The sequence below is a fragment of the Nymphaea colorata genome, chromosome 8 (genome assembly GCF_008831285.2).
Source record: "Nymphaea colorata isolate Beijing-Zhang1983 chromosome 8, ASM883128v2, whole genome shotgun sequence".
In the NCBI taxonomy this organism is placed as follows: domain Eukaryota; kingdom Viridiplantae; phylum Streptophyta; class Magnoliopsida; order Nymphaeales; family Nymphaeaceae; genus Nymphaea; species Nymphaea colorata.
The window spans coordinates 16,261,313-16,288,304 of record NC_045145.1 but is presented as its reverse complement, the minus strand read 5'-3'; the positions used below and the strand labels follow the sequence as shown (position 1 = coordinate 16,288,304).

Here is a 26,992-nt window from a genome sequence, read left to right as displayed (position 1 = left end):
CGAGCATGCAGTCAAAATTTCATCTCATGTCATTTGACAATATGCTTTTGTATGAGTGTACAACCCTCGATGTCTGTGTTTGGCCATTGAGAGTTTCCATCGTTTCTTCGTTCCACGACAAGTGAAAGTGATCCCCTTGGTGTTTATGTGACCTTCTTCTTGCTGTTGCCGCCCTGAAAGATGCATATTTGTTGAGCTTGACAGTAAAATCATATTTTGAGGTCGATAGAAATTAAGGGACAACATTTACAAACTCTATCTGTAAATTGTAATCCTTGCATGTGCCAAACATATATAGTTGTTAGAAATAGTTTAGATCCGTGGATATGTCGAGGATTCCAAAGTCTTGAATCGTGTCAGAGATGATCGACCGCACCTTCTTAAGATACGTGGAAAAAGCTCTCTCCACATGTTCACTTCCGGGTCCAAAATGGTCGCTCTTTCCTAATTCTTCTTCGTTCTCGTTCTCTGTCGAGAAGACTGAAGAGAGAGATGGAGGAGTTGAATATTCAAAAACTATGGGAAGCCAATACAGTTTATCGTCGATGATTAATTTTACGTTGACAGAGTTATGAACCTGTACAAGTCATGGAGCCCATAGAGAGAGGGAAAGAGAGAGCAAAGGGTTGAACGTTCAAACATTATTACAAACAAATTCAACAAATTGTCGTCCGACGATCATTTACATCAAAAAAATTTGGAGCTCTAAAATTTACTGAGCTCGTAAGCCTACGTAAACGAACTTTACCAACAAAAATAACCAAAACCAACATCTTCCACCCCATGTAAGAAAATGAATTGTGCTACTTTCTCTACACATGAAACTATCGTGTTTTTTACATTTCAGTTTTTGAGCTTACGGAACAAATCTCCCTCCCTTAAAAGCAAAGAAGCTCCCTTTCCTGTTTTTCTTTTTGGGGAGGGAGACACAGAGAGACAGAGAGGTGAATGGCTCATCTCACCCCTGACGGCTGAATGGAGTAAAAAGCCCACCAATTCCAAACGAGCCGGTCCCGAACCCGAGGCAGCCCAGCACGCCCCTCCGGTATGGCAGGAAGGTCCGCTTCTTCAGCTCCTCCGACAGCGCCCGGTTGGCCGCGTAGTGCAGCTCGTGCGCCGACGACCTCCTCCCGCTACCTCCCCTGCTGGCCACCTCCGTCGACCGGAAGCTCGAGTTCTTCGAGTCCGACGACTTCTTCGCTCGCCCCTCCGACGCGCTCCTGAACAGCAGGTCCCTGATGCTCCACCTCTTGCTCCCCTTCGACGGAGAAGGCTTCAGCCCCTCCTGGTCCTCCCCGACGCAGCTGTCGCCGAAAAACTCGTTCCTCAGCGGCGACAGGGAACGCGTCCTCCTACCACGCTCCTTCCGGCCGGCCGGCTTCCGGCTCTCATCGTTCGCCGCAGAGAACCGGCCGGAATTGTCTCCTCTCTGGATTCGCTTCCCCTGGTCCATCGACGTCCTTCGGGGTGACCGCGGCGACGGCGGGATGGAGCTCTCCGACAGCTGCAGCAGCGGGCGGATCTTCCCTTCGTGGAAGAGCTGGTCGGCCGTCGAGATCGGAAGTTCCTTGGTGAGTGGGCCGCTGAACTGAAATTCGAAGTCGTCGTCCTCGTCGTGGACGACGGAGACGGAGGTCTTGGGCTTGCCGGGGAAGTCATCCCAGAGGTAGGGAACCACGGCCGAGTGAACTCGGCTCGGGCTCGTAGGCGCGCTGAAGTAGAAGTGGCCGACGCCACTCCGGCGGGCGGGGCTCGAGGGCGCGGTGGTGAAAGGGGAAGAGCATGCGCTGGAGTCGAAATGGGAGGAGCCCATGGCTGGATGCATGGGATGGACGACCTCCATCCTCTTGCTTCGCCGGAGTTTGGTGGCTCGCCGGCGGCCTTTCTTCTGGGCCTAGGCTGTCGGGATAGGATGCAAGGGAGGAGGCGGCTTGCTGGGGCTTTTATAAATAATTATGGAGAGAGCGAGAGGGGAAGAGAGGAAGGAGGCAAGAAAGCACCGAGCTTGACTGGTGTGCCGCCTTGCAAGGTCCAAGGCGACGTCCTTGTGGGGTCCATGGGATGGGCTTGGTAGGTGGGAGTCATTGGGTTTGAACCGGCGAGCCGAACCTAGCTCGGACCTTGGCTCCGGCTTGCTGGGTATTAAATGAGTCGGCCCTATGTTTTAGTCTAATCAATATATATTGATCTAAAATCTGAAACACTCAAAATCCACCCTTAAAAACACCTAACTAGGAGGTGCACATGGTGGGTTTCGAACTCCTCACCTCTGCCGACCAGTCAACTAAAAAAAATTGCCTTCAGCCAGCGAGGCGACGCATGAAGCCCATTTGATGATATCATTTAAGGTCTGAGTCTGAAAAAGGCATCGCATCCCAAGGAGGGCGGCCCTTCAAATAAGAAAATTTCCACGGATCAAATTGGGTATGAGTTTCGTATGGATCCTGGATCCACAATTTCATGCATTTGAGCTAAAGCCCCATTAAGTTCGGATTTATTTGTGGTTACGAATTGTGATTCGGTTCGGATCCGTATCTGTGATCTATTTCCTCTAGAAAAAGAACCATTTTCCCGTTCAATTTTTTTCCATTTTTAATAAGGAATAATCACCAAACCTCATTCTGCGGCACCCATTAGTCTTCTGGGTATAACTTCCACCCAATCCTCACCGTATCTCCTTGACTTTCGGTGTCGATTTGATGTCCACAGTAATTAGGATGCGAACCGGTTGAATTTATATCGGAGTTCGAATTCGGATTTATGAATGGAGAAAAATATATATCATTCTTAACTTAAAGTTAGCAACTAAATCTTATCTGGATGTAAATTTTGTTTTCCTGTTTGAATCTGAATCTAATTTCTAAATGCTCAACCGAATTCAAACTACAATAACATTATACCTTGAGAACCAATGTTCAAAATGCATGGATATTGTGTATAGGATATTCGTTTGAAACTCAATTTCAATCTGTATCCAAATCTGGCTGGATATTTACTTTAAACTGAATATGAACATAACTGGATGACATTCTGATCCGATTTCCTAATTTGAGGATTTTTTTTGTTTTCATGTCTGAATTTTTTGAAGCGATTCGGTTGGGTAGATTTTATCTATTATTGCTCTCTCAGCTCATGCATATTTTTTTTGTTACTGTTTATTCATTAAGAATCACATTTTGATTTATTTTTATACACATGTATGGCAATAATTATTGCTAACTCACTATTGATTTTGTTATGGGTGATTGGTTGGAAGATTAGATTCAATTTTCAATTTCTGCAATTGAACTTATTAAAAACACTGGACTTGGGTGACGTATGTGAAGAACAAGGAAATCAGTAAACACATTATATGATGAAGAAGAGTATCTCGGGGTAGTTTGATAGTCGAAATATTTTGTGAGTGTCTGGTAAATCTCTCTTGAATATTGAGACAGATTCATGAAATAGTAGTTTTAGTATCTTATGAACACCTCACACTTTTTTGGGTAGATTCTTAGGACACTCTCAAAGTGTCTTTGTTTGACACTATAAATAACAAATGAGTATCCATGAATTTACTTCTAAATTAGGATAAATTCATAGAACATTTGTCGGAACATTCAATGAATTTGCCTCAACTTTTGGGGTAGATTCACAAAACACCTTCACCCTTGTTTATAATGTCAAACGATCCATTAGGTGTCGTTTGGGAATACAAACATTATGTTATTGTCTCATGCATTTAATCCAATAATTGTTAAAATTCATTAAATATTTTTAAAAAGTGTTTCATGAATCTGCCCATTTTTGAAGTAGGTGCATACCAAACATCTCCTTAGTGGTGGTTTGGAATTAATAAATCATTGGTATTTTCCTCAAAATCTGCAATAAAAAAATATACCAAATTCATAGAATAGTTGTTGTGGTGTTTTGTGAAGTTGTTCCATTTGTAAAAGCAGATAGTAACAAAGTGTTACTTGCATTGTTAATTACATAAATAAACATGTTTCAACTATTTATATTTTCTCAATAACCATAGATGGGATTGCATGGTAGGAACCTAGTCATTAGTTTGATTTTCATAAGCACTACTTTCATATACTATGAGTTGAAAAGAATAACTAAGCGCAAAGCCAAGGTAGGGCCCGCTTGAGCTATGGTCCCACCTTAATTTTTTTTAAATTTACATATAATTTTTGAAAAAAATCACCAGTTTTATACTAAAATTTTAAAAAATGATATTTTAGTTATAATCAAAATTTAAAAACTTTAATTATGCCTTGCTCATGATGAGCATTTTGCTTGGCTTATTCTAATTTTTTGATTTCTTTACTGCTGACCTCCTTTGTTTCAGCAGAGTTTTTTTTTTTTTTTTTTTGTATTTTTTGTTTTCTCTGTTAGGCTTGCACGAGAACTCAAAATAATTAATGATTTCATACTCTCGACGATACATATTTGACAAATTCGAAATTTACTTTTTTGTTATTTCGGGTTCCATCCTTGTTTTCTATTTAAATGTTATATAAATGTCTGAAATTAAAATCATCAATTAAAATTACTTTCTTTACTTTCAGAGAAACAACAAGATGCTAGAATGACATACAAAACGTTTCAGATTGCAAAATAAACCGAATCTTAATAAGCGCACGCTCATTGGTATGAACAATAGTTCAAATAAAAGAAAGTGTTATTTGTTACAAAATTTTGAAGAGAACGGGACATCATAGGCCCGACCCGATTAATCTGGGAGATAACTTTTCTCCAAAATGCCGACTACATCCCCGCGCCTTGTCATCATCGGCACGCTCCCGGCATCCACTTTATGTTTTTTTCGCTCCTCCTCCCCCTTCTTTTCTTAGGCCAGATCTCTCTGCAAATCTCGCGATCTCTTGGCGTCGGAAATCTTGTTCTTGTTCTCCGTTCTCCCGGTGATGCCGAGAAATCGCATCTCGCTCTTCGCTCCTTGCTTTGCTCGACGTAGAATTCTCTGGGCGATAGGGTTTTAGGGAGGGATGCCGATCGCATTTCCCGTTTAGATCGATCGGAGCTGCGAGGGAGCCGAGAGGAAATCTACTTCTCCATCGTCCTAGTCGACGATGGAGTGGACCACGCTGCAGCATTTGGATCTCCGCCATGTCGACCGCGGGCACAAGGCGTTGCAGCCCCACGCCGCGGCGTTCCATCCAAATCAGGCCATCATGGCTGTAGCCGTTGGGAGTTTCATCGTCGGTGAGTTCGTTTTTCTTTTGAGATCCTGTATCCCCCTGCCGTTCACCGTATTACTCTTCTGATTTTGCGTTCCAGTTGGCCTTTTGGATTTCCAATTGCTTACTATTTCCTTTCTTAGCTTTCACGGACAGTTGCGTCGGTGGACGTTAAGTGTCCCATTGCATTCGGGAAGCCTATCGTGAAAAGCAATTTTCCCGCATGAATAAAGTGTGATTTTACTATTGTCGCGACAATTCTTATGTTGCTGCTGTCAGTAGAAATTGTTATGTGATTTGTTTGGCGCGCACCCGTTAGATTATCATTTACTCCCATGTAGTGACATTTCCTTGGGTGGACCTAGATCTTGGTTTGGGGTAGAGGATAGATACACGTGGCTGAGACTCTAGAGTGCTCGCCCTTATTGACAGCCAAGCTCACCTTGGACTTGCTGCTTCAAGAAAAGGTTTGATTTCACTTGATCAAAATTTACTTGAAGATAGAGGAAGGAGGAATATTAGTGGAACAAGAGGTGGCAGATAAGATCCTTAGTTTCGCCCATGTGAATTGCATGGTGATTCTGCGAAGCAGCAATATAGTGATGTTGCAATGAAGATGTCAAGGCTGGTGGGAGATTGTGTTGTAGGGATTGTCATGCACCTGCACAAGGATCTTTTAACTAATTCGTGAGATGCTTTGTAAAGTTTAGTACTGACACTTTATTCTTGCTAAGTTCTTGTTTGATAAATACCAACTTCTGTTTGTAGTTGCGGTTTCATTTAACCATCTGTTGTTACATCTTCTGACAAGTGTTGGTTACACTCTTTAGCGTTGTTCTTTCAGGTCATTAGTTTCTGTTCCCTCAGAAGTACTCGTGGTGTGATGACTCTCAATTTTTTTGCTTCTGCTTACCACTTTAATCTTAAGTTATATATAGTTGTTGAAATATCTTCTAGTATGTTTGATCTTCAAACTTTTATTCAAATCATATGCTTGTGTAACAAATTGAGGTGCATGGAGTTATGTGACTGAAAGGCCCAACGTAGCATATGATCCACTGTCTTTCCTTTCCTACTTTTCGCTTACAAAGTTTCTTTTTGGTGTTTAGAATTTGATGCACTTACTGGATCCAAGATCTCGTCCATTGATATTGGTGCACCTGTTGTTAGGATGCTGTATAGTCCCACTAGTGGACATACGGTGATTGCTGTTCTTGAGGTTTGTACTTTAGAAAACCTTTTCTAGTGTTAACTTTCATATGAAATGTGCAATTTGTCTCTTAATTATGTTTACTTTTGGGTGATAGATGTACGAGATAGTCGGGTAGTTGCTATTTCACATTTAAAGGAGCATTTTGAAGGGAGAGAAAGCCTTTCCAGATAAATTTTCATTTTTCGCCCTACTTTTGGTGGTCTTTGTTCTCAAAACCTGTTTGCCTTATCCCATTGCCCTCGAAATTGGGAAGAATAGTCCCTCAAAATGTGGAGACTATCTTCAATCTCAAAATGGTGATAAATCAAGTGCAACTTATTTGAGATAGGCTTCACTTGCAGTCATCCCATAAAGCTAGTTTCAGTTCCAGATCTACTATAGAAGCTCAATGTACATGTGAATTTGACCGACTTAGGATTGTGTAGAATCTGTTGATGGTTCTTGTCTAATAATGCACATTTGGTTCATGTGAAACCAAAATTGGTAACTTGAGTTGTCTTCAGAGATTTCTATAACCCATATACAAAGTTAGGAAGATGAAAAGTTACTTTGAGTGTCTGAGGTTAGCCTAGTTTTACAACTTCCCCCAAATTATAGATCTTCACAGCAAATGTTGATTATGTAATATTATCCCTGTAAAAGGAAAGGATGAATGTAGAACCAGCATAATGGCTGACTCAACTTTCCTTTTTGGAGAATTCACCTGCATATTTTGTAGCTGTTGTTTTTGCTTGTAGACTCAGAGATAAAATGGTTTTGCCATGGTGCTGTACAAGCCCTTGGTTCTCTCCTCTGAAGTTAACTGATTATTTTAGAAATAAGGTGTATTTGGTTATTTTGATATGGTAAATGTGGACTTTTAGGTTTTTACTTTTTACATTTACAGTAAGCTGCTCTATTTTGGTTCTTACTTCCTTTTCCTGGTGGAAACATTTCGCTGCTCTATATAAACAGTGGTTCAGGATTTGCAGATTTCAATCCAACAACTCTTTTGAATTTCTCTTTTTCATTCTTAATCCCTTTTTTTCATAGTGGAAACATTTTGCTACACTCTACAACAATGGTTCTTGATTTGCATATTGCACTCCATCAACTCTTAATCCTTCTCTTTTACCTTTATGTCAAATTCTCTTCTTGTGTTTTCTTTGTTCTCAATGTCTCAAAAATATTCTTTTTTTTTTTTGCCATCCTTCGGCCTTTTCTTGGTTCATAGCTTGACTTGCTATTGGTTCCTCTTGATCTAATTGTACAGTTGCATGTGTTGCTTATAGGATTGCACCATCCGTTCTTGTGATTTCGACAATGAGCAGACAGCTGTCCTGCATTCTCCTGAGAAGAGGAATGAACAAATTGCTCCTGATACTGAGGTCCATATTGCATTGACTCCTCTTCAACCCATTGTTTTTTTTGGGTTCCATCGAAGGATGAGTGTAACGGGTAATTAATGTTTCTGTCTCTCCGCTTGTCTTTCCCAAATGCTTTGGTTTTCTGAGATTTGTGTGGTTTGTGTAAAGTTGTTGGCACAGTGGAAGGTGGAAGGGCCCCCACCAAGATAAAGACAGACCTCAAGAAGCCTATTGTTAACCTTGCATGTCATCCACGTCTTCCTCTACTGGTATTATTTTCATATCTCATTACATGTTCTTTCCAGTTTAAAAATTTTTCAATGCTTTTTCAGCAATCAGGTCTCTATATATGTATTGATGGCCTTTTCACTTTACTCAAGTATGTAGCATATGCGGAAGGCTTGATAAGAGCATATAACATACACACTTATGCTGTTCATTATACACTACAAAGTAAGATATCAGTTTATTTAAAATTATATTTGTAGTCAAATTTATTACATTTACAGTCCTTTTTATTAGGTCAATATTTAAATTATTGTTGGTTAACATGTTTTCTTTTGTGGCTCTGATTTTAGTTGATAATACCATAAAGCTAATTGGTGCTGGTGCATTTGCATTTCATCCAACACTCGAGTGGATATTTATTGGTGACCGTCGAGGTTCACTTTTGGCATGGGATGTGTCAACAGAAAGACCAAACATGATTGGGATGTGAGTTTTTGACCGAAGTGATCATGTTACCTTCTCCCTTTTACTGGAATTCAGCACAATAGACATATGATTTTTTGTTATCTTCCTGTTGTTGATATTGTCACTTTTGTTGTGATTTTTAATTTTTATCAATCCTTTGTAGTTATCATAGTCATCAATATTTCTGATGTTATGAGAATATCTTTTTTTTTTTCTCATAAACTGTATATTTGAGGTGTACAAAAGAAAAAACTGCACTACTGGACATCATATTAGATCTGGAACCATGCTTAGTAGTTAATGGATTTAATATTGGAAAGTATGCAGACAATGGTTTAGTTAGTTATCCATAATTCAGCATGGTCATCACTTGAAGCCCTAGGACAATAGTCAACATGTAAGAATGTATAATCTTCAGGATACATATGGTAAGTAGCATGCAAGTCTGCAGCTTGTACATGTTCTCAATGGGCAGGTGTTGCACCTTGATCTGTGTTCCATTTTCTCGCTTCAGTGTGTATAAAGACAAAATAGATCATGCTAAGAGGCAGACTAAGAAAAAGGAGGAGGTGGAGAGACAACGAGAGGCTATCATGGAACTTGATAACCTTCACTTTTCATTTTTGTAAACAAAATATAGATGTGTATCCTTGGGATTCTATGCAGTACCCTTAAAAAGTTGTCTTTCGAGTTGGAGATGAGTGAACAACTTGTTCACATGTCCTATATGTTTTGTGCTGTTGAATACTGATCACCATTTGCATATGGAGAGGTTATTTTTGCATTTTGTATATATTTTTATGTCTATTATGCTTCTCTATCTTTTATTTGTCTTTTTTCATTTTTAAATTATGAATGGCTTTAGATTCCTATTTCTAACATATTATTTACAAATGCAGAAAGCAGATTGGTTCACAACCTATAATATCCATAGCATGGCACCCCATGTTGCGTCTTCTTATCACTCTTTCCAAGGATGGAAATCTTCAAGTGTGGAGAACACGTGTCATAACTAATCCTAACAGACAGCCTATGCAGGCAAACTTTTTTGAACGTGCTGGTCAGTTTGCTATGCTCTCATCTCTGATTGACCGTTTTTTGACTTGGCTAGCTATTCTAACCTAGAGAATGTGGTTGGCATAATCCTATCTCATATGTATAATAGTATGTCTTTTTTCATGTCTTTTTAGGTTGATACCGTTTTGTGTTTGAATGCATATTATTCGAAGTGTACATCATCTTCTTCTGTTAGGGATGACTTACAGCTTATCATGGTACTAGTGAATGAACAATTTTTTACCTCTTATTGTTCCTTCTGATTGCGATTGTTGCATATTTGATGATGTTTTTGCAAGTATTTTGTGGTAAAAGGAGTAAGAATTTCATGGAATTTAGTGGTACTTTATTCAGGGGTCTAGATTGTTGCATATTTGATGATGTTTTTGCAAGTATTTTGTGGTAAAAGGAGCAAGAATTTCATGGAATTTAGTGGTACTTTGTCCAGGGGTCTAGATTATTAGCGTCTGCTTTTGTTGGTAGTTCTTTTGTCTTCTTCCTGTATAGTGTATATGGTCATTGGGTCATCTAAGTGGTACTAACTTGCGACTCTAGTGGTCTTGCTGTACACCAGACTCAAACCTTTCGACATTCATCCTATGAGTATTTTCATAATTTTTGTCTTCCATGTATCCTAGCTTGCTTTACAGTTGCTGCATAATTGTCAAGGTCACATTGCTTCTCATTTTAGGCTTCCCTTCCTTACAAGCTTCTTTCAACACATCTGCACAAATAAAGCAGAATTTTTGAGTTTCAGCTCGTGGGCCATTGGAATGACCTGAGAAACACTTCTGCATCTTATTTGTCAACTGTTGTTTCTATGTTCTTTGGTGTATGTCTCTTGAGACCTTTTCTTGTTTTATCTAATGCCTTTCGTGAATAAAGAATATTGAACACTGCTGTATCATTTATTTTTTCAATTCATATAGACATTTCCACGTTATCTTTCTCCTTCAGTTTCCTATGTTTTGATAGAATTGGTTTCTCGGTTGGCTGAACAATTCAAAGAATAGATGATTATTCATGCCAGTGACAACTAGCAAGTCATTGAAGAAAGTATTTCCATCGAATATCCTTTTGATTTTAGCATTTTATCTGATGTCAGCTGCCTGGCTTTTCTTGTAATTCTTTTTGTATGCCGTAGCAGTATGTTTATTCTTTGTTTTCTCTTCTTTTGCAGGAATTGAACCCATTGATATAACTGGAATATTATCACAGAGAGGAGGAGAGGCAGTCTATCCTCTTCCACGCATTAAATCTATAATAGTGCATCCTAAGCTAAATTTAGCAACCATACTTTTTGCAGTTACGTGAGTAGCAGCAGTCTAAATTATTCACTGTCTCCATTATCCTGTTTTTTTGTCTGTGAGTAGCAGCAGTCTAAATTATTCACTATGTCTCCATTATCCTGTTTTTTTGTCTAGGTGCTGACTCTGAACCCATATTTGCAGGGCCTATCCACTGGTGGTAATTCAAAAAGCAAGGCAGCATCATTCACAAGGGAGGGGAGAAAACAACTTTTCGCTGTTCTACAAAGTGCAAGAGGTTCAACAGGTGAATGTTGTCTTCTTTATCTGCTGTTTACAAGGTGGTTGGTTCTAAATTCCTGTTTTTCATATGTTAAAATTTTAGTATCTTTTTCTTGCATCTTCTTATTAATTCATACTCATAGTGATGATGGATCACATATATAGATTGCGCAACTATGTTTGACAAACTCACATGTTAAATTTAAAGTTGTTTTGTTTGATTTCCAATAATTGCTTCCTTAAAAGTTGTGGAGGAACTTCTTTCGCTGATCCATGATACTAAAAGGTTGACAAAATCTGAATCTGGCCTTGCTTGGTTCAGATTTTAAGTGGCTATCCATTTTCTATATAACGTTTTCTCACCTTGTGTCTAAGTTGCGCCCTTCATGATTTGGTGCTTCGTTGCCTAGAACTCTAACTATATCTACTATTCTGCAGCCGCTGATTTGAAAGAAAAGCTGTTCTCATTAGGTTCGTCAGGGGTTTTGGCTGAACATCAGCTTCAGACTCAGCTCCAAGAGCAGCACACAAAGGGGTAATTGATTTCAAGCAAGCCACCACTATTGGACATTAGCTGTATTGTCACCAATGACAGTGTTTGTCAAGTTCCATCTTTCTGTGTAGCTGACTTGGTTGGGTTATTTATTCTGCTTTGTATTAGTGCATGCTATTAGTATCAGTAGATGCTGATGTTAAAGTCAGTAGCCGACACAAAAAAGCAAGGTGAGATGTCTTGCAGCGTTACTAGGGAAAGTGTGAAGGGAAAGGAAAAAACCCGAGTCTATTTCCAATATTCTGGAAGCCGTTTTTCAATTCCAATGCCAGACTTTTGGTCATTTTTTGTGTGTGTGTTTTTGCTACAAGTGCCAAACGAATAGCTAGTTTCTCATTTGCCATATGATGTTTTGGAGTTTGGGGCATTTTAAGATCTTGGTTCATTTGTACCTATTGTGAAAGCTATTTATTGACTTTTTTATTGCCTGCCAGCCAAAGCCAGCTTTCAATTACGGATATAGCTCGCAAGGCTTTTCTTCACAGTGTATGACATTCTTATCTTAAAGTGCAGTTTTTCTTTCATTCTGTTGGAGCTACTCAAGCATTATGTGCTTTAGCTGTTAAATTCCACGCATTATTTTTTTTCTAATTCTTTGTACAGCACTTCATGGAGGGCCATGCAAAGAACGGGCCAATCTCTCGGCTGCCTCTGATCACTATTGTTGATTCAAAGCACCATCTGAGAGATGTTCCCGTCTGCCAGGTTGGTTCCTTTAATTCAAGATCTTTCTCTGTATTCTCAAGGTTGGATAATTTTTTTCCTCTGCTAATAGCTGTACTTTTGTCTCTAGCCTTATCATTTGGAGCTCAATTTCTTCAATGGAGAGAACCGAATCTTACATTATCCTGTCAGGGCATTTTACCTCGATAGTGTCAACCTTATGGCATATAATATTTGCTCTGGAGTGGACAACATATACAAAAAGCTATACTCAACGGTACAAAGATTCCACTCCGTCATCCTTTTTTTTGGTTTTTTGTTTTTTCTTTCGGACACTTGCATTTTGGAACTTGAAAAGCTTCAAGACCTATTCATTCAATTGATAATCCATTGTCTAAGTTCAGATTCCTGTAAATGGTGAATGCTACCCGAAGAGTCTTGTGTACAGTTCAAAGCAGCACCTATTTCTTATTGTTTTCGAAACAAATGGAAATGGTTCTGAAGTTGTGGTGCACTGGGAGCAGACTGATGCACAGTCTATCCATAGCAAAGGAGGCATAATTAAAGGTTCTTACAATTTTGTTTAGTCAAATGTGTTGCAAGGTGGTTTCTGAATTCTTCTTAATTTTGATTTTTTCTCACCTCTCTTCTTGTATGTGTGTGTAGGACGAGATGCTGCTTTCGTTGGGGTTAATGAAAACCAATATGCTATTCTTGATGATGATAAGACTGGACTGACATTGTACTTTCTACAAGCTACCAGTTCTGCTCCACAGGATAAGATGAGTAATGGATCACTTGATCCTGAATCCTTTACCGAGAATACTGTGGTTCCTGATCGAGGTGCTATGCAGTTTACGTTTGAATCTGAGGTTGATCGTATATTTTCTACACCAATGGGTATGTATATCTATCTCATTTAACACCATGATAATGTTTACTATCTTTTAGTGTGATTGCGGTTCTTTATTCTTGCAGAGTCAATGGTGATGTATGCTTCTCATGGGAGCCATATTGGGCTCACCAAGCTTGTTCAAGGATACACACTTTCAACTGACCACGGCCAAAACTCATCAACCAAAAAAGAGGGAAAGCAAGCCATCAGATTGAAAATGGATGAAATTGTGATCCAGGTACTTATTTCAGCTTTACTTTGGCCATGAATAAGTCTGTTCCATTTGCCTTTCTTTTTCCATATTTCTTGAATGAGAGTAAAGTCTTTGTTACTGTTTACACCTAAGGAACTTTGGATTGATAAACAAACTTAAAGAAGCTTTTGTTCCATTTTAATCTTTGGTTAGTCCACTGTATTTGGCTGACTATTGAGAATGCCAGTTTACTTCCTCTGATGGATGCTGAAAGCAGGATTATTTCACATGGGTGTGGGATTTGGCAAATTTTCTCGATCTCACAGCATGACTTTATTAAATAAGGAACATGATGCAAGAGTTAAAATTGAGCATCCATATGACTTAGATACAAAACACATACTTCTAGATCCTTAGGCTTGACAAGCAGTCAATATCAAAATGGTGTCAAGAAACACGGGAAGAACATCAGGGGATAAAGTAGGGCACAAAAAGATAAGCATTAAAATACTGGAACAATTTGATTATTTTTGACCAGCGATTCTTGCTGTTTCTAATATAAAAAATGTGTTTGAAGTTGCTTGGTTATGGGATGTAGAATCTATGTTATGCCGTGATTGAACATGGTCACTAAATATGAGATTTTTTCTCTTGTACCCTTACTGAAGGGGTTCAGTATGTATACAGACTTGGATACGCTCTGGTTACAGCAATGATATGGTTATGTGACAGTGATATGAGATTTTTGCCTAGGTATCCCTGCTGAAGCAGTTCACTATGAAACAGATTAGGATACACTGAGAATACAGCAATGATGTGAGCAAATTCCTTCTGGTGTTGTTCAACCTTTACCTCTCTCAGTTTTAGATCCGTGGGGCAGTATTCTACCCTAAACATGGGGAATAGGGTACTGTGATTTGCCAATAGAGTTTTCCATTGCCCAATAATAGGTATCTGCCTGTATGGGGTACCGTGATTTGCCAATATAGTTTCAAATTTATCTTTTTTTTTTATATTTACCACCACTACGACCTGGTTTTTTAGGATATCAACCATTTCGGGTCTTACTGTATGCATTATTGTGCACTTTAAAAACATGCTATTTGTAGTTGTGTCTAGAGATTTCCCCTTCGAATTTACTTGGTGATGCTTTCACTTTTCAGTTTTCAATTATGTGAGTAATGGTGGCTGTTTTGTAATAGGAATTCTTCCTGGTCTTTAATGCACCATAAAAGATTTGCTATGCAGGGCTATAGATTTTACACCATTGGGGAGCATGTAATCAATGTTTATGTGGCTACCTTAATTGTCTTGATTCTTTCACTTGCTTATTCATATTTCTGGACTCTGGACTGAATAAATCAAGTTCTCAATGTTGCACTTAGACGTCGTCTACATCTATATACTAAAACCAAAGTTATTCAATGTGTTGATAAATGTCTTTGGCAACTGGGTTAGCTAATGGCCGTATTCTGATTACGAGGTCAAATAACTAAAGTATAAGACATGTTTGTATATGCACTATAGGAATATTTTCCTGGCTTCATTTAAAGATTATTTCTCTCTTTCATGTATTGAGAATACTAAATTGATCCTAATTACTTTGAAGTTTCAATGTTGTTTGCAAATTAAATTTTAATCGAGATGCTATGTTGTTGTCCTCTGAAGGTTCAATGGCAGGAAACCCTGAGAGGTCATGTTGCAGGAATATTGACTACTCATCGTGTTATGATTGTTACCAAGGACCTTGTGATCTTAGCAAGTAGTTCTTCTACCTTTGACAAAGGCTTCCCCTCAATATCCTGAAAGTGATTAATGACATTATTGTTGCATTGTTGCTTTAATATGGCCCTTCTGATCCATTTAGTGTTCTGTTATCCATCCATCATGTGGCTATTTCAACTCCCTTAACATCATAGCACTTCAGATCGCTTTTGTGGCTTGGACCTGCTCTTCTATTTTCAACTTCTGCAGTTATAGGAATCCTTGGATGGGATGGCATGGTGCGGACAATTCTATCAATCAGCATGCCCAATGCTGGTAGGTCTTCAAGTTGGTTTCTATCTGTTTTCATTTTCTTCAATTGTTGAATTATCTCCAAAATGGCGCAGGATCTTCTAGGTTTTTAAGCCAACAAATATCTATGAACACTTCTGGCAAGTCTGAAGTTTTTGGTCCTGCTATCTAGTAGGTTTTGCAGTTCAAGGTTACTTAATTGTTTTCAGTGAACTTTGTCTGTCTTTCAAGTTTCAAGTGAACCAATCCAATATTGCTCTACCATCCGAGCCTTTTTATTTTCTAAGCACATTCCTATCCATTCCACTTATTCCAGCTTGATTTATCTATGGTTTCTAGAACAGTGAATTTCATTGCATGTGGCTGTGGAGTTACGGTTTGAGCCAAAGACCTGGGTCTCACTAGTTTCATGATACTTTATTGGGAGAAAACTAGCACACTCAAACCATGGGAGATAGTTGCCCTTTGTTTTCTAAGCACATTCCTATCCATTCCACTTATTCCAGCTTGATTTATCTATGGTTTCTAGAGCAGTGAATTGCATTGCATGTGGCTGTGGAGTTACGGTTTGAGCCAAAGACCTGGGTCTCACTAGTTTCATGATACTTTATTGGGAGAAAACTAGCACACTCAAACCATGGGAGATAGTTGCCCTGCCAATGCTCATCAATTTTTCTTACCTCGTTAGGGCATTCTCTCCAGACAGATTTAGACCTTTGAATACAATAGACCATGACGTGGTGGGCTTGCAAGCAAATAGAGATCTCAGGATACCTTTGAGGAAATATGTGGTTTTGGTCTTGTTATAAGACAGACTATACAAACTAGAAGCAAAAGCCAAAAAGTGGGTTTTTTTCTTTTTTTCTATCATTTCCAATTACTGGATGGATAAGTGCCAGTATCTGCAAAATTGAGTTTTAAAAGTGAAAATGAGTCTGGTGCTATTTCTTCCATAATCTTAGTTACCTTCTGACTCAAGCTTGTGCAACTATATAGTCACAAAATTAATAAGCTAAAGTTAGTATTCTGCACAACACTTGACCTCTTTGTGTCCAAGAGACCAATAATGGACCAGATGGATGATGATGATCACAGGCTTAGCCCATTTTGGGGAAAAATGACCTTTCAGCCATGTTAATAAAGCCAGTTACTATCTCATTGTTGATTTAAAGGAAATCGTGAATCACTAAGAAAGAATAAAAGGTTATAAAAAACAAAAGACAAAGTGTGAATTTATGCGAGAAATATTTAAAAATGACATTAGCCATATTTTGGAAGGTCATAGAAGTTGGTGGCTTGACCACAAGGACCTAAGCAGGTACTCAGTCGTGCAACTGTAAACAGGTAATTCTGGCATGTTCCTATCCATCCAACAGGTGTAATAATATCAAAGAGTGCTAGGAAGACAATTATATAAAAGAAAGATGCAAAATGAGAACATCAGCTATTAAGTAACCCCATCCTCAATTGACGTTAAGACTTAAGAGAGAGAGCAGGCATTTCTGAAGCGATTCCTGCTTAAAGAAATCTAGCCATTTGATGCTGTGCAGTTGTTTTGGCAGGAAAATGGCCATGTTTGGAAATTTTAAGTGTGCATATATGTTTAAAATGTCGAAAAATATATATTAAAAGAAAATTCACTGTAATCCGGTCTGTGAATTGTCTTTTAACAGTTCAAAAAACAACAGTCAGACTCTTCTCTAGGGCATAAAATTTGTTTTTAATTGGATTTCAAGGCTCTTTTTTGGAAATGTACATACTTGGACATAAGAATTAAAAACTTGTCACTGAAATTCTAAAAAAATGCTACAGGAGCATCTTTTGGTGCAGCAATGGTTTGTGGTGCTTTTAACAGTTGTTTATGATGCTTTCTGTTACAAATTTTTTATTTTTACCTACCCGGCCTCGGTCAGATTATAATTTTCATATATATATATATATATATATATATATATAAGGTATATCTCTGTGTGGTATGTATGCAGTGCGCCTTCAAATTTGGGTGCCCTGTGTTTCATATCCTAAAGCCATTTGTTCAAGTGAGTGAGTGGTCATAATAATTTGATGGATGTGATCTGACAGTTTATTTAACAAATAAGAACCTTTGGAGCACATTATTAGTCTGTGAAAAGAAAAATCAAGAGCATGAAAAAATTAAGGTTTCACAAAGCATCGGAATATTTTGATGCTCAAAAGGTCATGAGTTTATTTCCTAAACATATGATCCAAAGTATGGCTTGTAACAAGATAATCCAATGTTGTAAAAGGCGTATCGTAACGTGTATCGGTTGGGCCGACCTATACATTGTATCGTAGCGTATCATAAACGTAGCATAGGGTATCATAAATTAAAATTTTAATTCATAAAAAAAATTTTAAAAATAGAAAAAAGAGAACAAATTAGAAAAAAATGTTAAACTTAGGAAAAACAAATAAAGTTTTGGAAAAAAATGTGTTATATATAAAAAGACTCGTCACATCATTCATATGTCATAATATATTAACATTACTTTTAGAAATGAGAAATAAGAAATTCATAATAACATAATAAGTGTCTATCACAACTTTAATGTTTAAACTTTAAAGTGTTTTAGATTACATTACAAGTTCAAGACATATAATATATTATGATTATCATCACTCAAGGTCTCATCATCTCCATGGGGTCATGAGTAAACCTTCTTCTCCACCAGCAAGTTCTCCTCTAAATCAATGATTTTTCACATAAGTGGGCAAATTTTGTAAAAGAAACTAGTAAAACTTCCCCCTCTTACAACTTTTAGACATGTTTGGAAAGAAGCGAGAGGTTCTTTTGTAAAAAAATACAAAAAATTCATTTTATCCCGTATCATATGATATAGGGGTGTATCGGCCGTATCGTACAATACAGCCCCGTATTGCACGATATGGCCGATATGCCTACGGTACACAAGTGTATAGTGTATCGTATAGGTTTTTGGTATCGCATGATACGGATAACACTGAGATAATCTACCAAGAACATTAGATTAACTAAAAATGCTGTCATTGACCTTAGGGCAGACATGGGCACACCAAACTTCTGAACCACCATTTAGTTTTCTAGTGTGTGTGTAAAACTGGTCTCCGTTTGATAATTTTGCATCTGTGCTCTATCTTGCATGTTCTGATCTTTAAACTGGTAGAACCAAAGTTGTGCACAAGCAGCTTGATTTGCTAATCATCCATGGAAGAAACTGAAAATCTCATCAGTCCATGAATTCATTGTGTTGAATAGTTTTGGTGTCCATATTGATGATTTTTTGTACGATGCATCATGCATCACTGAAGTGCTAGGCTGTTGGGAGGACTCAGTCGTGAAGTTTAAAATGATTCTCCACATGTCTTTGTGGTTTGAGTTGTTAAAGATTTCAATTTTAAACTAATGTTTCTGATGATATTGTTGTCACTTTAAGCTTTACAGTTAGGCTTATCACATTGTACTTGGTTTATGAGGTTGTAAAGGTTCCCGTAACTTAGGTTGACTTCAGATTCATATCTCTTCTGGGTTGTTGAACTGTGAACTTTCTTAACGGTGGCTGAAATATATGATTGTAAGTGCCAATGCACTGGCTCTAATGACATATGATGATAACTTTATTCTTTTTAATAGTTCTTCCATTCATTTCTTCCGAATAATCAAGATAATTTTTCACATTTAGTGCTGGTTGGTGCTCTGAATGATCGAATACTGCTTGCATCTCCAACTGACATAAACCCAAGGCAAAAGAAAGGGGTAGAGATCAGAAGTTGTCTAGTTGGATTGCTTGAGCCTCTTCTCATTGGGTTTGCTACTATGCAACAAAGTTTTGAGCAGAAGATCAACGTGCCAGAGATTCTATACCAGTTGACCTCAAGGTGTTCTTTTTCTCTTGAAAGCAGCTTCTGCTGTAATTGTATTTTGAATAGTCTTCAAATTTCTAACCACAGACCTTTTTGCCTAAGTGTTTGAGTTCGGACCAAAGTGGGAACATGATTTTGATAATTTTATTATTGTAATACTGAATGCTGATTATTTCTAAATTACTGTCTGATGAAGGTTTGATAGCTTGAGAATATCTTCAAGGTCCCTTGACATTCTAGCAAAAGGCCCTCCAGCTTGTGGTGACCTTGCTGTGGCATTAGCTCAAGCTGGTCCACAGTTTACTCAGGTAACCTCATTGTGCGTTTATTTTTTCTGCCTGCGGTGGTTGTAATGATGTGCAGAATTCACACAGGTTTTGCGCTGTATGTATGCAATCAAAGCTCTCCGATTTTCTACAGCTCTTTCTGTTTTGAAGGATGAGTTTCTACGGTCAAGGGACTATCCACAATGTCCTCCCACTTCCCAGTTATTTTATCGCTTCCGCCACCTGGGATATTCATGCATCAAGTACGTAGTGTTCTTGCACATCACTTTTGAGGGCTAATGGATGTGGAAAATGTAATTCTGTTTGTGCTGCCATTTGTTTCTGATTTCAGAAGAATTATCTGCTGGTCCATCAATTGCTAAGTCTGATTTATTGAATGGGAGCTTTTTTTAAAATGTCCATTTTGTTCTCAAATGCGATGTCGTAATTATGCATTGCAGCTACTACAGTGCTGCTCTGCTTATTGACCAGTGAGTCAGTGACAGCTTAGTGATGGTTGCCTTCATGTTGATCCATATTTTGAAAAACAGTTTTTGCTTACCCAATTTGCATTTGCAGCTTTTTCTCCCTTGGCAAGAATATTAATGGTTTTGAAACTTGATTCACTAGCACAGAAGACAATCTGCAAAGTGCAAACGCCCAGGTCGATCAATGATACCTGGAAACGGATGATAGATTTTACATGTCTTGATATTCCATTGAGGATGGTGATGGCTGTGGTTTGTATCTGGTAAATGTACAGGAACTCTGGAGTATAGGCCATAGGGGACCATATTTGTGATGTGAAAGGTGACTGTTAATGTAGTGTCATTGTTTATAACATACTAAATGAATACATATTTTCAGTTTTCCTTTTTCCTTGAATTAGTTGAAATTGTTGCCACCCAAATAATGTGATGTGACAGACAACGTGATATCCTCAAACAACACAATGAAGCTACTTGTAGAGAGCACAACTTCAATGTGCTACCAGCTAACTCATATGTTATAGTGGAAGAGAACAAATGCTTCTACTCTTAATTTCTGGTGTTTGATTTTTCCTGTTTGATTTTTCCTAGCATTCCTGTACTTATATCATATGGTATTGCAACTGCAGGCATGGTCAATTTGATAGTGCCAAAGAAACCTTTGAGGCTATTACTGATTTTCAAAGCATGCTTGATCTGTTCATCTGTCATTTGAACCCAAGCGCTATGCGGAACCTTGCTCAAAAATTAGAAGATGTGGGAACTGATTCAGAACTAAGGCGATACTGTGAGAGAATTTTGAGGATACGATCAACAGGTTGGACACAAGGCATTTTTGCCAACTTTGCAGCTGAAAGTATGGTCCCAAAGGGCCCTGAATGGGGTGGAGGAAACTGGGAAATAAAGACACCAACTGACCTGAAATCTATACCTCAATGGGAGCTAGCAGGTGAAGTGATGCCCTACATGAAAACCTTTGATGGAACAATCCCATCCATCATTGCAGATCATATCGGGGTTTATTTGGGTGTAATGAAAGGAAGAGGAAATGTGATTGAAGTAAGGGAAGACAGTCTGGTAAAAACAATTACAGCGTTGAACGGAGAAAACAAATCAAATGGGATGGGAACGGCTTTGATCAAGTTCCCTTCTAAGAAGAATAAGGCATCAGCTGATGGAGAGACAAAGGCAGATTCTTTGAACAGCTTAGCAAACTTAATGAAACCAACTGCAGGTCCCACTGCAGATGAGCAAGCGAAAGCTGAAGAAGAATTTAAGAAACCTTATGGTGTTGATGGCAGCAGCAGTGATGAAGAAGAAGGTACTTCCAAAAAGAAAATAGTTATAAAAATTAAAGAGAAACCAACTGCTGGGGCGACAGTTGATGTCAATAAGATCAAAGAAGCAACCAAACAATTCAAACTTGGTGATGGATTGGGCCCTCCCATAAGGGCTAGGTCCTCACCTGGAGGCTCCCAAGATTTTACAGCAGCATTTTCCCAGCCATTTCCTGTTTCAACCACAGCCACTCTTCCTCCTATGGCAACTGTTCCTCCCACTGCGGCTTTCTCTCCTACATTGGTTGCTGCTCCAACTGCAGAACCTACTGCTATGGTGATGGGAATGGGTGTATCTGCTGGACCAATACCAGAAGATTTCTTTCAGAACACCATATCATCCTTGGAAGTGGCAGCATCCTTGGCACCGCCAGCAAAATACTTTGGGGGTCTGGATCAGCCAAGGGTTCCTGAAAGCAGCTCAGTGTCTTCTAACCAAATTAATACTCCCATCAACATTGGTCTTCCTGATGGTGGAGTGCCTCCTCAGGTTGCTTCTCAACCGTCTGCAATTTCCCTCGAGTCCATTGGGCTTCCAGATGGTGGCATTCCACCACAGTCTGTCGTTCCTCAGTCAGTGGCCCCTCAACCATCAGCAGCTGCTGCTCCAGCTCCGGTCGCTGCCCAACCAATTGATCTTGGTGTCCTTGTGTCTCAAGAAGCCAATGTTGGAACTAATGGAGGAAAATCCACTCCTGCTGCACCAATAGCTGTGCGCCTTGGACAAGTATGGACCAATGCTGTTACATAATTAAATAGTATATTCTGATGCTCTCTTGCTTATTTTGTTCTTTTTTTTTTCAGGTTCCTCGTGGAGCAGCTGCTCCAGTATGTTTCAAGACTGCTCTTGCACACCTTGAACAAAATCAACTTACCGATGCTCTATCGTGCTTGGATGAGGCTTTTCTAGCGTTGGCTAAAGACTTGTCTCAGGGAGCAGATGTTAAAGCCCAAGCCAGCATTTGTGCCCAGTACAAGGTTGCTGTTGCACTCCTTCAGGTATCACAGGGGCTTATTGCATGCTCGCGGTCAGCCCATAATCAATTTCTTGTACTAATGCTGCCAATAATTTTTGTTTCTGATTGTAATGATTATTTAATTAACTCTGTTGATATCATTGTCGCAAATGACACATTTTCCCAACAAAATGATATTAATGCTAAAAAGGAAAAAAGAACAAAAATCCATTTAATGTGTTTCATTGCATTATTTTTGTTTTTTTTTTTTGTATTTTCCTTCCAATTTTTTCAAATTTTCCCTCTCTTGTCATTAATATCATCATGGATTAAATTTTAAACGTAAACTAAATTATTTATCATAATTGAAACATCATTTTTATGGTCTTATTTAATTTTTTTTTGTCTTATTTAGTTTCTCATTTTTTACCTACTTTTTATGTTTTTTCTTTAAAGAAAATGCCTAGATTTTCCCGATATTTTCTGCAGAAAGAAAAACGGTCTTCTTCGTACAAAACCTGAGAACGATATTGGTGACAATAGTTGATGCCGTGGTAGTGGAAGCTTCTTTTTTAATGCGTTAATCTGTTTCTTGCTGCAGGAAATTGGTCGTCTGCAGAAGGTGCAAGGTCCAAGTGCAATTAGTGCAAAAGAAGAGATGGCAAGGCTTTCACGTCATCTTGGTTCTTTGCCTCTTCTTGCAAAGCACCGGATAAACTGCATAAGGACTTCAATTAAGCGAAACATGGAGGTTCAAAATTACGGTTATGCAAAGTCAATGTTGGATCTTCTTCTTTCGAAAGCGCCCCCTGGTAAGCAGGATGAGCTTAGAAGTTTGATCGACATATGTGTGCAAAGAGGGCTAACCAACAAGTCAATCGACCCCTTGGAGGATGCTTCTCAGTTTTGTGCTGCTACCCTTAGTCGATTGTCCACCATTGGACATGATGCATGTGACCTTTGCGGTGCTAAATTTGCAGCTCTTACTGGTCATGGTTGCAGTATATGTGGCATGGGCAGCATCAAGAGATCCGATTCACAAGCTGGGCCGGTGCCTTCACCATTTGGATAGTTCTTAAGTACATAAGGTCGACCTCCCCTCGTGTCAGGGTGCACATTTGGCAGATTCCTGTATTTCGTCTTCTCCCCTTGAAGCAGGTTGCGGATGTTCTAATGCAGCTAGTAATTTCTCCTTTGCTTTCATCTGCCATTGAAGGTCATTTCATGCACATATCTCGGCTCTTCGGTTTGGTAGAAAAGTGGGAGGAGCGGCTTTGTAAATTTTGTTTTATTCATTTATTCGGTTTGCCTTTCTCGTTCGTCGAGTGTAGAGGTTGAGATACAAACTGCAGCATCACTCATGCGGGTGCATTGATGGTGTACAATCAGTTTTTTGCTGTATATTAGCAAATGTCAATGCATGTTACAGGTTTTGTACTTGTTGACATTTGTCTTGTCGTTACATAGTGGTCTTGGCCCGGCCTATACTTTATATGCTAAACTTAAATGTATTGCCAACATTGGCCGAAAGGAGCCTGCCTCTTCAACAGAAGGGGCGTTGAACCTGTCGCTGGTTCCTTTGGTTGTTACGAGAGATCCAGTGACAGTTGTAGTGTATAAGCACGTTGGTTCCCGAGAAAGCGACCGCCGGCAACACTATCCACCAAGTTAGCAAGTCGTTTTTCCCCAAATATTTACCTTTGGTTGCCAATTCAAAGGTGTAAGCTAAGCAAGTTGTCGCTGGTACGATTATCTATCCAATATCTGAAAAAGATGGTACAGACTGCGCTTATTGTATCCACTCAGTTGGTACATTGGCAGATTCACCTTGTCTCTTATTTGGTTGCAATAGGTAAATGCAGGATATATACGTAATTTGAAGTTCATTTCACGCATATGAGCGCATGTACCAGGATATATTCTCCCGGATAGAGGGGAGCCCTCATGACCCTGGAACAGCAAAAAAATCTCTTCTCGTGAAGATTCACGACCACAATATGACCCATATCAATTGGAAAACAGGAAATATGACATGAATTAAGAGCTTATAGGTGTGTAAGAAACATTTGTGGTACCACTTTTTTGGAAAAAAAAAGAAGTGTTCGATTGTGTTATTTCCGTAGCCTAAATTTGTTCAGCAGTTTTATACCAGCAGGTACTTTATCAGAAGTTTTTATGGCATCAATCTGCAGTCCGTGATTCCTCTCGAAGCATATATTTGGAGGTAGGTGCAAGAAGGATGATTCAAATCAATCCCTTTCATTCATTAGATAGGGAAAGCCGTTAAGATTTTATGATATGCTACTGTCCGTGGCAGAAATACTTTCTGCCAGTAGATGCCCAAGATATGAATATTGGATAGATTTGAGATCCGCGATTAAATTACACATTCAATGAGCATTCCCATTATTACGCCTTAAAAAGGGACTCGAATGTCCGCCCACTTTAACACGTATTTTCCACTCGTGTTTGTCTTTCATCATCAAAGAACTTCAAATGCCGATCATATTCAGCTTCTTCTTTTTAAGACTCTGGATCCAAACCACATTGGATTCGAGGCGAGTCTTTAGTTTGAGCTTTGAAGGGCACAGGAAATGCATGGCGTTTTATCTGTGAAGCCTAAGGACTTTCTTGGACGATTACAAGTTCGGGTTGCGTGTATTCGTTACCACATCTAACCAGTTTATTGTCCAATTGGATTTGCTCTTGAAAATAGGGACGCAATATCATCTGAATCTCACTTGGTAAAGGGATACAGCCGTTCGAGGTATTTGTCAGGTTAGGTTGGAAAAGCTTGACACCAAAGGAGGCATACTGGCATCTCTCTCTCTCTCTCTCCCTCTCTATCGTTTTGGTTCTCAAGGTTGAGAGTTTACCTCACTCACCAACTCCCTTCCTTTGTTTCAAGGTCGAGAGTTTTATTCACTGATCACCAACATGCAGATGGCGCACCAAGGCTTCCTCTTCATTCAGCAGAAGAGTAAAAGGAAAAAAATACAGGAAGTGATATGTTCGAACGGAAGCAGAGAATCAATGTTATCGGAAAAAAAAATTGCACTAGCAAATGGGATTAAGAGAAGCTGTGTGAAATGAACAAACGAATCAGAATCTGGAACCCAACTTTCAGTAAAGAGACCGGCAATTATTCTGAAGCACAGAGCAGCAAAGATCACCGTCACGTTGTTGTTCTCAAGTCAAACCTTCAATAATGGAGGGCGCCCAAGAAGAGCCAAATAAAAGAAGTGACAACTGTCACTCACAAAATGTACAACGAGTACCGACACGAGAGAAAGCGATATATTTGTCTCAATTTGTTCTTCATATTAGCCATAAGAAAAGAGGAAGTACGATGTGTTTGAGTGGGTATCAAGCAAAGGTAATGATGTCACAGATCGGGCTTGACATTATCTGAAGTTGTGAATCTTAATTCGAATGACATCGTTTCTTGAACTCTGTTTACCAATATTTTCTACTCAACTTGATCTTTAATTGATACATCCCACAGGTATTTTATTTCCTTTTTGAGTAAAGCAAAAAAAGAATTGAATGTGTATATACTATTAAGCAATGTATTGATTCGAGATCTACGTTGGTATATTGTCCTGTCAATTTACATTTGAAAATTCTTACCAATAGTTAATCCGGCTATGGCTTCCGGATATTCCGGCGGAGTACCGTCGGCTTGGCGCCCCACGCTCTACCACCTCTTGCAGCCCAGGAGCAGGACGTCAATGAAAATCAAAACTATACGTTGTGCCCCTCGAGGCAACTGCAGGACACTGTCAAGTAGGGTTGGAGCCACGGCAGGGTTTGCATGAGCCATGGCTTCACTTTATTTTTTTTTTCAAAAAAAATTACATGTAAATTAGAAAATTTCACTTGTTCAATATAAAAAATTTTGAAAAATGATATTTCAGTTATGATCAAAATTTAAAAACTTTAATTTGGCTCCTAAATGAAAAATTACTGACTCTACCCTTGCTGCCATGCATCTGTTCTCACGAATGTTCACTTCGACAAATCACAACTCAAACATTGTTTTGCCTAATGACAAAATAGATCATATCAATTTCAAGCAGTACTTCAGACACAGTCTTTGTCGTCCACATGTTTCTTGTGACAGCGGAACAAGGCGTTCTGTACATTTCTGCCAAATCTAGGCCACTCTTTCGGCTATATATGCAATGGGCACAGTCCCGACAGGCCAGGTGGCTCGGCCCATGCAGCTGATTATCCCGATCTAAAGAGATGCAAGTCGGCCAGGGGGGGCCGGGGAGATAACAAGATGAAAAAAGGAAATAAAAGGCATGGCCGAGTTATCATTTGGGAAAGATGTTAGCTGATGAGAGCAATTGCTTGGTGCCACTGTGAAGTTCGGGTGCTGGTGAGAAACTATGGGATCAAAAGTTGAGGTGGGGACATTTCTTATAGAAGGCAACTGTTAATTTGGTGTTCAATCTGTCGAGAAAAGTGGGACTAAAAAGTATGCACTTCTTTCAATGACGAAGGAACATAGCAGCAAGGACAAGGGGAAAATGAGTGCTAAAACCCAGTTTTAGCATAATAAAATATGTTATTGGTATCAGGAAAAAACATGTGGTCTGACATTGGTAGCCACCAGTTGCTGGTTCGAATCACTGATACATTCATATCCCCTTAGTAATCGGGTCGAATTCATAAAATGCAGGTTAGATGATACATGTCAGAAATGACAAAATCCTAATGCCGGATCCAACCTATT

At 39.0% G+C, this 26,992-nt stretch overlaps 2 protein-coding genes across 2 annotated transcripts; one reads left to right on the top strand and one right to left on the bottom strand.

Moving 5' to 3' along the window:
* Nucleotides 1–602: 602 nt before the first annotated feature.
* LOC116259000 (uncharacterized) lies at nt 603–1,938 on the bottom strand. Its single transcript, XM_031636577.2, has one exon. The coding sequence runs from the start codon at nt 1,841–1,843 to the stop codon at nt 959–961; it is 885 nt and encodes a 294-aa protein (XP_031492437.1). The 5' UTR covers nt 1,844–1,938; the 3' UTR covers nt 603–958.
* A 2,831-nt stretch (nt 1,939–4,769) lies between these two features.
* On the top strand, nt 4,770–23,698 carry LOC116258474 (uncharacterized). Its single transcript, XM_031635642.2, has 24 exons — nt 4,770–5,211; nt 6,296–6,405; nt 7,671–7,836; nt 7,914–8,014; nt 8,126–8,198; nt 8,324–8,459; nt 9,338–9,498; nt 10,675–10,799; nt 10,946–11,048; nt 11,462–11,558; nt 12,011–12,062; nt 12,180–12,281; nt 12,370–12,516; nt 12,644–12,806; nt 12,906–13,139; nt 13,218–13,372; nt 14,996–15,124; nt 15,250–15,367; nt 19,024–19,219; nt 19,401–19,512; nt 19,579–19,733; nt 20,588–22,022; nt 22,100–22,294; nt 22,853–23,698. The coding sequence occupies exons 1-24, from the start codon at nt 5,079–5,081 to the stop codon at nt 23,321–23,323; spliced, it is 4,869 nt and encodes a 1,622-aa protein (XP_031491502.1). The 5' UTR covers nt 4,770–5,078; the 3' UTR covers nt 23,324–23,698.
* The last annotated feature ends 3,294 nt before the right edge of the window (nt 23,699–26,992 follow it).

Excerpts from the sequence above, each read along its gene's own strand:
- LOC116259000 (XM_031636577.2), bottom strand. The coding sequence starts at position 1,843 with ATGGAGGTCGTCCATCCCATGCATCCAGCCATGGGCTCCTCCCATTTC.
- LOC116258474 (XM_031635642.2), top strand. The coding sequence starts at position 5,079 with ATGGAGTGGACCACGCTGCAGCATTTGGATCTCCGCCATGTCGACCGC. Across the intron at positions 8,199-8,323 it reads TGTTCATTATACACTACAAA|TTGATAATACCATAAAGCTA; the intron begins GTAAGATATCAG and ends CTCTGATTTTAG. Across the intron at positions 22,295-22,852 it reads TTGCTGTTGCACTCCTTCAG|GAAATTGGTCGTCTGCAGAA; the intron begins GTATCACAGGGG and ends TTCTTGCTGCAG.